The sequence below is a fragment of the Brachyistius frenatus genome, unplaced genomic scaffold, assembly GCF_029030835.1.
Source record: "Brachyistius frenatus isolate BFR_SWC_R1_liver_20210118 unplaced genomic scaffold, ASM2903083v1 Contig_19, whole genome shotgun sequence".
Lineage (NCBI taxonomy): Eukaryota > Metazoa > Chordata > Actinopteri > Embiotocidae > Brachyistius > Brachyistius frenatus.
The window spans coordinates 3,039,503-3,050,619 of record NW_027210618.1 but is presented as its reverse complement, the minus strand read 5'-3'; the positions used below and the strand labels follow the sequence as shown (position 1 = coordinate 3,050,619).

At 42.8% G+C, this 11,117-nt stretch overlaps 1 protein-coding gene across 1 annotated transcript; it reads left to right on the top strand.

The window, feature by feature from the left end:
* The first annotated feature begins 3,087 nt into the window (after positions 1 to 3,087).
* LOC138619188 (myoD family inhibitor domain-containing protein-like) lies at positions 3,088 to 6,347 on the top strand. Its single transcript, XM_069695485.1, has 4 exons — positions 3,088 to 3,148; positions 3,619 to 3,714; positions 4,020 to 4,286; positions 6,031 to 6,347. Exons 1-4 carry the CDS (start codon positions 3,088 to 3,090, stop codon positions 6,345 to 6,347), a joined length of 741 nt encoding a protein of 246 aa, XP_069551586.1.
* The last annotated feature ends 4,770 nt before the right edge of the window (positions 6,348 to 11,117 follow it).

Here is an 11,117-nt window from a genome sequence, read left to right as displayed (position 1 = left end):
CTATTGGTTGTATTTAATTCAAGGAGGCTTAAATAAAACCTCAGAACCAGCGATTGATTTCCTTGATATAGAACCGCAGAAAGAGCCACAATGAGAGAGCACTGAAATGAACGACACCAGAGGCTGGAGGCTTTATTCATCATTGGCTGCAATCTGGACAGTCTGGAAAAGGTGGCGGAAAGGAGGACGCTGAGGAAACTATTATCCACGTTGGATAATCCTGACCAGCCTCTCCACCACCTGCTGCAGGGACAGCGGAGCACTTTCTCCAATAGACTCCTCCAGCTCCGCTGTCACAAGGACAGATACAGGAGATCATTCCTGATACAGGAGATCATTCCTGCCGACCGCAATAAGACTGTACAATAACTCACCTCTGGCAAAATCAATCTCACAACAATAACACTGTTGTCTGTTTTTCTTGGTTGTTTAAAAATAAAAAAAAAATAAAAAAACTTTGCACTATCTATCTATCTATCTATCTATCTATCTATCTATCTATCTATCTATCTATCTATCTATCTATCTATCTATCTATCTATCTATCTATCTATCTATCTATCTATCTATCTATCTATCTATCTATCTATCTATCTATCTATCTATCTATCTATCTATCTATCTATCTATCTATCTATCTATCTATCTATCTATCTATCTATCTATCTATCTATCTATCTATCTATCTATCTATCTATCTATCTATCTATCTATCTATCTATCTATCTATCTATCTATCTATCTATCTATCTATCTATCTATCTATCTATCTATCTATCTATCTATCTATCTATCTATCTATCTATCTATCTATCTATCTATCTATCTATCTATCTATCTATCTATCTATCTATCTATCTATCTATCTATCTATCTATCTATCTATCTATCTATCTATCTATCTATCTATCTATCTATCTATCTATCTATCTATCTATCTATCTATCTATCTATCTATCTATCTATCTATCTATCTATCTATCTATCTATCTATCTATCTATCTATCTATCTATCTATCTATCTATCTATCTATCTATCTATCTATCTATCTATCTATCTATCTATCTATATATCTATCTTTAGCAAATTGCAACTTTCACTCACAGTTCTGCAGGTTACAGGTAAACAGAAACAGGATGCAGGCAAACAGGCCAAAAGTCAGGAACTGGCAGAAGTCAAACACCAGGAGGGAAAATTCTGGAAACGTTGAACTCACATGGGGGACTGAAGACAAGTAAAGATCTGGCAACTGAATGGGAGAGGCAGAACTATGCACAGTCAGCTGATTGGGTAATTAGGAACAACACAATGGTAGGAAGTAAAACAGATTAGACACAAGAGCTGAGTGATTTTTAAAGTAAAACAGGACACCCAACAAACTGGAACCATAACAACACACACGGCCCAGTGAGGCCTGTGAACAAAAGAAAAGTGTTCGATGGATAAAAACATCTTTACTGAGGAACAAAAGGCCACATTTGACACATTTGCTCTCAAAAATTAAACCCTGATAGTTTTTTAGGTTTAGATTTTAAATTTAAATTGAGACTTTATTACTCCCACAGTTTTATTACACCTTTTAAATTTAGTGCATGTTAACAAGTGTGGAAAGCAGCTCATTTAGACAGTCAAGCCACGGAGTCGGCAAACTCCCTCCACGGACAGTTTGCACATAAACTTATAGTATTTACAGATGTGGAAAGTCATCGAGCACATTTACTAAAGTACTGTAGTTAAGTATGATTTGGTGGGGAAAATTGTAGATTTGACACAAGGGATAAAACAATAAGCTGTTAAAATACAACATGTTCAAGATTAAACCAGTGCTTTCAAAAAGCAGTGTAGCTGGGGTCACATTTCATTTCAGATGTCTGTGATTTGCCAACGGTTCCATCAAAGACGGGTTTTTCCCACTACAATTCTCACATGGATGTATTTTAATAACCAAAAATCAAAGACGAGTGAAAATGTCCAGACCTGGAAACAGGCGTGTATCACCTCTGTTTTTTCTTCTTTCCTTTCCCAGTAATTATCTCACAACCCCTCAGATTTATCTTCAGTCCCTGGATAAAAAAAACTGGATGTAAAGTAGTTCAAACCAGCTCCGCCTGCAGCAGCACAACAGTCACATGCCGCTTACACACTGATGCTTTAGTTTTTACAATCTAATTTTGTCATATATAATTATATATCAGTCCACGGGACCAAACCAGGACTTTTAATTAATACTTCACAGTTTGCATTTACATTTTTCCAACAGGAATTTTACTTGTAATGGAGTATTTTACGTTGCTGCACTGTCGTACTCGAGGATCCGAATACTACTTCCACCGCTGGTTATTTAGGTAGGTAGGTAGGTATTTACTTTATTAATCCCAGAGGGGACATTTTTTTGTGATTTAATTGAAGTGAATATGCTTATATACTAATGTTGTACAGCGTACTGTATGTTCTCTATCAGAATATTTGAATATTTATTGGTATATAGTTGAGTCTTCTTATGCAGGACCGCATGTTTGATGACAAAAAAATACGACTGACTGATAAACTAATACTTTAATTGACAGAGCAAATGAGTAATTACATGTATTTGCATGCTGAATGATAGATAGCACACAACTCTGACAGGTTTGTGTGTGTGTGTGTGTGTGTGTGTGTGTGTGTGTGTGTGTGTGTGTGTGTGTGTGTGTGTGTGTGTGTGTGTGTGTGTGTGTGTGTGTGTGTAAGAGCGCAAGAGAATCTTCATGAATCATCAGCTGACACACTCGTGGGGTATGTGTCTCCATCGTGTGACATGACTAAAAGCAGGGCGACCCGAAAGTCACGCAGTCCGGCCTCAGCCGCGCTGCTCTGTGATCAGCATGTTCACAGATGTGCTGGGAAAAGGGGAGTGTTATCTGGTCAGCGATCAACAACTAAACACACACATTGTGCAGGAGTGTACAGCTCACAGCCCCCCGAGCGGTGACTCATGCCGGCGTGTCGGGTGTCGTCGGAGGTTTCCTGACCTCTCGCCGCGGACGGAGAAGGTGGTCGGGTGAACAAAGTGGGAGAAGCGATATCCTGAGCAGTCATGTGTGTCAGACATGTTACCAGGAGAGCGTTTAGCTGTGGATGGGAGGGAGAAACACAGCAACCAGACTGAAGGCAAGTACTGATGATCTGACCTAAAATAAGATGCAAAGGAGTCTGTTTTCCTACTAATATCTGCTTGTTTTTAAGCTTCAACTAATCAACAAAGGGAATGATATTTTGTGATGGCGGTAAAGTTTTCCATTTTTATTCCAAATATGTTAAAAGGTTTCAGTGTTTCTCTCAGAAGCTTCACACTCTGCAGCGAGTTAAAGCCCCTGAGACACAAGAAAAGCATCATGGGACTCTGAAAGCTTCCACTTAAACACCTTCTTTAATTATGAGGGTTAGAGGCTTTTTACAGGCAGCATCACAGCCTGCCTCGATCTGGTCAGGGATCAGTCTCCATCACGTGTCCAACCTCACAATATTCTGTAAAAAACACACGAGATGACAGTCATTTATCTTTCTTAATTTACTCTCTTGTGTGTGAACATACAGTTTGTCAGCTAACGTGGTTTTATTTTGATTTGCTTTAAAATCAGGCCAGGAAATCCTTTCAGCCTGTGACCCTGTGAACGGAGGAAACACCACACCCGCTGACATCATCAGCAGTAAGTGGACACCAAGAGACCTGGACAGTAGGCAATACAGAATACAACATTAAATGTAGTTACTCCTGATGAGGGGTTTGTCTAAAAAAAAAAAAAAAAATCAGATTTATGAAAGTGAAGCAGGGTTATTGAGAAGCAATGGAAGATCAAGTAGGACTCAAATATACCTGCCTTACTGAATACCTGCTTTTATACTGCACTAAATTGGTGAAAATAGCTGATCAACGTATAAATAATTTCAATAAACCTTCAAATCGCGAAGGAGCCGCTGCACTTTACCTTGTTGTGCACTGATCACGCAAGTCTGTCCGTGTCTTGTGTGTTTTGCCCAGCCCAGCCTCAGCCTCAGCCTGCAGCAGCTCCCCCGGCAGAGGCCTCCCGGCAGGCGGCAGTGCTTCAGAAGCCTCAGCGTGACCTCGGGGAGCCGGCGTGCCCGCGACGTGGCCTCGCAGCGCCGGACCCCAGACGCCCTCCTCTCTCTCCGGCCCCGAGCCGAGTGCAGGGCTCCAGGTCGTCGGTGCACAACGGCGGCGGCAAAAGGAGCAGGAGGAGCAGGAGCAGGGTGGCGGGATCACACCGAACTGCTGCTACACCTGCTGGTAGGCTCGATAACGGTTAAATATGGCCCCACAATGTGACATATACAGTATATATATATATATATATATCACGTCCCATTTATCTGATAACACAGCAGTGCGTAACATTTGCAGTCTGAACCCGGTTTACTGTGTTTCTTACTTCTGGATGGAGCTTCGTGCTGATTGACTGGTTGAACATTGGCGTAACGGCGCCGGCCGATGCTTCCCATTCAACTTCCACTTGTACAAGTGTTTTTTTTTTTTGACTCGCAGCAAGTTACGACTTTAAAACGTATTTGCTCGATCCGACGGCTTTCCACTGCTAAACGATAGGACACGCCGAAGCACGCAGAATACACCCGTCAGTCCACGACGGCAGACGGCGTCCAGTGGCACGTTGCGCTCCTCCAAAAGTGTGAAAAGTGAAAACCCGTGTGGTTAGAGTTAGGAAAAGATCACGGGTTTGGTTTGAAAGAAGTCATTTCACCTTACATAAGTCATTTACAAAAGTTAAAATACGTTTAATTACATTACTTAAAAGGTAACTTATGCTTCTTTTGACGCTGCGTCTTGCCCTCCACGCTTATAGACGGAAACGTGACACTGACACGGTGTCCTCTGGTGGACTGATGATGACATCATCATTAATGATGACATGAAACTTAAGTTGCCATCCACCATTTCTCCGGACATGCAGCCGGGACAGCTGAGGTCACAAATGGAGGCTGTACTCTGTGTTCCTTCTTTAATTTAGTGGAAATAAAAATATTGGTTAATCTGATTAATTTACCAAAAGGGGGAGGGGGGGGGCATTAAATTAGGGGAAAATAAGCATTAAAAACACTGTGAAATGTTTACATTCAACAAACGCACAAAAAAACAACAACAACAACCTTTCTATCAAACGGAGCTCCGAAAAGTTTCCCGTGAAGACTTGGTGCACTGCTGCACTTCGTCCAGTTCTATGGAAGCGTGCGACGGGCCGCTCCTTTGTTTATCATTGTGTTCATGTTGTTACCTCTACAAAGTTATGCATTAAATCAATACACTAGCCACACATAATGCTGCTTTTTTTTTTTTTTTTTTCTCCCCCATCTACAGACATTAGCATAAGTTATATGCGGGGGGTGGGTAGGTGTGTGTGTGTGGGGGGGGGGTGGTGTATAACTCGGGCGGCTGAGCAGGAGCAATGCTGAACTCCACTCCCCGGGGGATTCTGCCGTCTCCTCGTTCATTTACTTCCAGGAGTAAACAGGATAAAACGCACCCAATTTGCATGAGCTCCGGTTCCGCGCTCGGATGAAAACGGGAGCGTCTGCACCGGCGCGCACCGGCGGGGTCAACGCACGCGGTGTCAGTGTGCGCCTCATTTGGGCGGCTGAGCAATCATCACGTGACAGCTTCTTTCCCGGTTGTTGCTCATCACTTGCAGCCCTTCGGTGGCCTTTTTCTTTTCTTTTCTTTTCTTTTCTTTCTTTTCCCCCGAGGACTGAACAAAGCTCTGTGATTAAGTAAAACACAATCACACTTGATCACCGCAGCAGACTGGTTTACGCTTTTAAGTTGCAAGTTGGCACCGCAAACAAACACGCCGGAGATTAATTTCGGGTTAATAGACTCGTTAATCTCCGTTTTTGATGGCGAGTGACAGACTTTTTTTTTTTTTTTTCTTGTACAACTCACAAACAAGCCTTTTAGTGACCTCAGATGTTGGCGCGTGTGTTTGCTAAAATGCTTTCCTGGCCCCGCGTGTCGCCCGCAGACGCGTGTTTCCACGTGCTGCTGGCGTGCCTGTCGTGTCGGTGGTCCGCCATGCTCCTGGGTGTGCTGGAGGCCTGCTCCTCCTGCCTCCGAGGCCCCTGCTCCTCCTGCCTGCGCGGCGGCCCCTGCTCCTCCTGCCTCCGCGCCTGCGCCCGCTGCTGCTCGGCCGTCCAGGAGGCGCCCGTGGAGGAGCTCGACTGCCACGCCCGCTGCCGCGCCCGCTGCCGCGCCACGCTGGTCGAGTCCTGCTGCGACTGCGAGACCGGCGAGTGTCTGGAGTTCTGTCTGGAGTGCTGCGACCTCTGCCACCGCAGCTGAGGACGTCTCCGAAGACACACGGGGGCACCCCGGGCCGACAACAGACATTTAAAAGTGTAACGTGGGACCCTTCAGGAGGACGGGGGACGTTTCTTGAGACTACGGGTCGTCTCGTTGACCTCGTCGCGAGGACAAGTCGAAGTTACTTTCTGGGACTTCCGGTATCCGTTTCAAAATAAAAGCCTCCAGCGGTCCCAGGGGTCGGTTTTGCTTTTGTCTACTTTTTGCTGCAACAAGTGGAAAGCAGATTTTTGTTTTTGTTTTTGAACGTTTCACGCTCGTCTTCGGTGGGTTGAATGTTCTCAACGAGGGAAATAAAGCACTTAAACAGGAGCTAGAAGTTTAAGGCGTAATTAATTATCGCTGATAGATATGAAGATCGATACCTGGAAGAGGTCACGATTACCTTGGATTAAAGCTCCCTAATCAATGCGTTGTGTGTTTAATACTAACACAAATCATAACGGAAAAAAAAAACCCCATCAAACTAAGGGAGTCTCAAACTTCTCATGTGCAGATTAAACAAACAAACAAAAACGATCAGGTATTAATTACTGATCTTATTTTGAAACTTTTTTTGTTATGCTTTTGAACACATCTCTCTGCACACTCACCTCCAGAGGAAGGACCGGATGCGTTATTGATCTCCGAAGCGGTTTCTTAGAAAACAGATTCAAAAACCTTTTGAAATATTAAAGCGAGTTTTGTGGAGGTCATGTGCTCTAATAACCTCCCCCCCCCCTCCCTCCCTCTCTCTCCCTCCCCCCCCTCCCTCCCCCATCTCGGTGAATAGAACTGAAACCAGAACCGGGACTCATTCCTCGTTGAACGTTGTTGCTGTTGTTGTTCTGGAACATGTTCGTACGTGCAGATGTTTTGGACTTTCATGTCCCGAGGTTGACCCGGCGGGTCCCCCGACCCGAGAGGGTCGCACCTCTTCGGTTTCTGATGACGCAAAGGTTGCTGGTTTGACTCCCCCCTCTCCTCCTCCTCCCCCCCCCCGCGCAGCTCTTTGCAGCTGAGGAGCAGGGCGACGCCAAAGCTCGTCAGCTCTCTCTCTCTCTCTCTCTCTCATATCCCTTTTTCACATTTGTCACATGAAGCACTTAGAAACATGAAAGGACGCTTATTCTCTCCAGATCTCGGGAGATCTGAGCCGGCTGCTTTAAAGCGGCGGTGCGAGGTGACAGCGGAGAGGCGGAGTAAACAGCCAAAAATACAACAAAGCGGCGACGGAGACGACGCCGTCAATCTCGCCCGAGAGGCTCGTTTAAATCGCGTCGGAGCGAGCGAATCGAATTTAAGCGATCTCTTTCGCCCCGCGACGCGTTGGGATTCTGCCGGCGACAAGGAAGCGGGCGGCGACGTCTGATTTGGAGCGCGGCGCGTACGCGCCGTCCAATAAACACTCGGGTTTGTTCCACTTGTCTCCCTCGATTTGTTCGAGCCGTTCAGCCCCGCGGCTGATGTCTGTCTCTCCCCTCCCGCAAATCACAAACGGCTCGCGCTGTCGCGTATCGCAGTCGCAAACAAGTTTTAAGATGGATGCGCAAATGTGTGCATCGGACTCCGGGGTTGTGAATCCGTCTGACGGATGAGAGCGATGCCGCGCAGCCGACGCGGCTTCTCGTACACGCAGCCGGTAAACGCCGAAAACAACCAAACTCACTGCGGTGACTAATCGGTCAATTAAACAACCAGCAACGAATTGGCAGTTTTTTGTTGTTGTTGTTGTTGTTGTTCGCTGATTAGTGATTTAAGGTGTTTTGAAGCGACATCTTTGTTATTTCAGCTCCTTGTGTTTGCTGTTCTTCATTTATTTGCCGCGACGGATTGATTATCTGGAGGTCCGGTTGAGCAAAACAGGCAATTTCAACACATCGCATTGGGGACATGTTTGGATTCTTACATTTTATTGACTGCACGGCAGCCTCATTGATTTAATTGTTAACTCTATAAGAAAACAAAAAAAAACATGTTGCGGATGAATTAATTATGTATGATAATAATCAACATTAATTGGAACTTTGGTTTTTATAGAAATATGAACATGATCAAATATGAATAATAAAAAAGCAACATAAAAAGCACGAGCATTGAATAATTAAATTATGAATTATTTCACACTATAATTATTGCTATTTTTTTTCTTAATCATACTATATTTGGGATCAATTACACGTGTCCTTATTTCATTATTTATGACTTAATTAAAGAATCATCTGTACAGTGTTGTACCCCCTCCAGCAGGGCCGTCTGATGACCTGGGGCCGTGTCCTCTCACTTTGTTTTTGTTTTTGTACATTTGTGGAAACCTATCGGGGACTTTATGTTCTGCAAATAAAAAAAAAAAAAGACACACGACGGGTATTTCAGACCCACTTCATCAGCTGACAAAAATATTTTGTGACCGAGTATTTTTAAATAGATCATCTCTGAGGTCAAACAAAGAATCTTTGTTTTAGCTTTAAACTTCAACTACAATCACCCGACGGAAACCAAAATATTTCTGAAGTGCAACATGCTCATCATCATAGGGAGTGATTCAATTTGACTCTTTATTAGGTAGGAGTTGCTTTTTTTTTTTTTTTTTTCTCCTTCCTTCATCGATTTCCTGCAATCTGACCATCGGGAAAAAAAAAAAAAAAAAAAAATCACTTAAATCTCCACAAATTACAAAGCAGTTATTTAGAAAAGTCTCCCAAAAATCAAATACTTTTAACAGCAAGAATTACAAAAAAAACAAAAACAAAACAAAAAACTCCTGCAGGAACTGGTCGTTGTGGAATTTTTTGCCAATGATGAAAAAAGAAAAAGAAAAAAGAAACCCGTCTCAACCTCATTGTGTGTGAGAATTCTCTTATTTGTAAAGCCCACTTGTTTGGGGACATATAAAGGACTTGTTGTAGATGTAAAGGACTCATCTTTTCATATTTTACAATCCAGATTGAGCAGGTGAATGTATGTAAAGCAGATGGGTCTGCTCTAGCCCTGTCCCTTCTCGGGGATTAAAGATATGAAGGCACGACCACGCAGCACTTATTCCTTTGGCTTCCGTTGTCATTGGCTCATATTGTTATTTAGTGTCACGCTTTCATTTGTACCGTTGCAGAAAGATTTATGAATAAAACGTCCCGTTCAGTTGACAACCTCATCATACGTCGGAGGCTCCGGGTTTAAAACCGACACCTTGTTTTTCTTAACAGTTGTTGGGACTGGCAGTCGGAGATAACAGGACCGGGCATCACAGACGGAAGATGACCCAGTGAGGAGCCGTTTGTTTTAAACCTCAGCTGCTTTTCAAAAACAACTCCTTCAACACTTTTTTTTTTTTTTTTTTTTTAATTCCGAATCTGTCTATTTGTATTCTCGCCTGCCTCCACAGCTTCGCGACAATGGTTGTAACCTCCTCAATCAAAACAAGGTTTACGTGTGCTGTATGAAGTGGCGTCTATTGAAAAAAAAAAAAAAAAAGGGGAAATAATAACACCTAATAGTCAGTCTGTCAGATGTGCCCATCTGCTGTAAAGGAAACAAAAATAAATGTAACCAGATTTGAATATCTAACATTTGAGGCTGACGCAGAGAGGACGGATCAAAGGGAAGAGAGACACACCAGAGGGGGGCAATCATAAACACATTGTCTCATTTTAATAAGTGAGGGAAATGGTTTCTAAACCGGTGCGTAGCATCAAGTTTCATGTGTTTGGGAGTGAGAAGGGGGGGGGGGGGAGTCACGAAGTACATCAAAACATAGCTAATGAGGGTTGGGTTAAAAATGGATGTGCACATATTGATGGCACGCTGCATTTTTATTTGGAATGTGAAATAACTGGAATCTTAAGTTTCTTTATACTATAACAGCAGAATCAGGTGGAATTCAAGCATAAGAGAGCTCAGTGCTGAACAGACACTCAACTGAATTTAATAAGGAAACAGAACTGTATCTTTCTGCTTGCTTACTATTGTTTATAAGAATATAATTACTCAGTCAGATACTTTGACTCTGTAGCAATATAAGATATATAAAAAACATGTGTAGGCATTACAGTAAATGGAAAGAGGAAGGAGGTATCCTCTGAATTTACTTTTTGTTTAACAGGTAAGACCTACAATAATACAACTTTACTGTTACAAAATATGTCTAATGTAGCAGAGGTGCACCGGTCCAGTTATTATAAGGCTTTGAGGCTGGTATTGACCATTATGGGAACTTGTTATAATCACTTTTAGTATCTCAATTTAATGCATGTTTGTTTTGATATACTATTTATAGTAGAATCAATTCATATTATTTGTCTAGTTGATGTTGCATCTCGGATTTGTTCAGGTTTTCTTCATCTTTCTCTTGTTATGACTATATTAGTGTATTTGTGTTTTAGGGAAGTTTTATGGCAGATTAAAATCCCATCAATGTTTCACAACCAAACCAGCTGCAGCAGCTTTTCATATGTTCGAATGTAGCCGAGAAATGATGCAATTGTTTATTCAGGGGCTATTTATGTATGCTTTCACTAAAATGAAAACAGGTTGAACTACCTACTGAAGAGTTTTTAATGATGTGACCAGAGTCCTCTTGCCTTTGTACTGTGTGTGTGTGTGTGTGTGTGTGTGTGTGTGTGTCTATTCCTTCAAGCCTTTATTGTTATTTTGTCGTGTTGCGTTCTTTTATTCTTCGTTACACTTACATGATGCCACTGCCTTCATGCACCCTCCTGCACCTCTGACTGACAGCTTGTTTGTTGGTATAATTTGTGAACTATTTAAGTT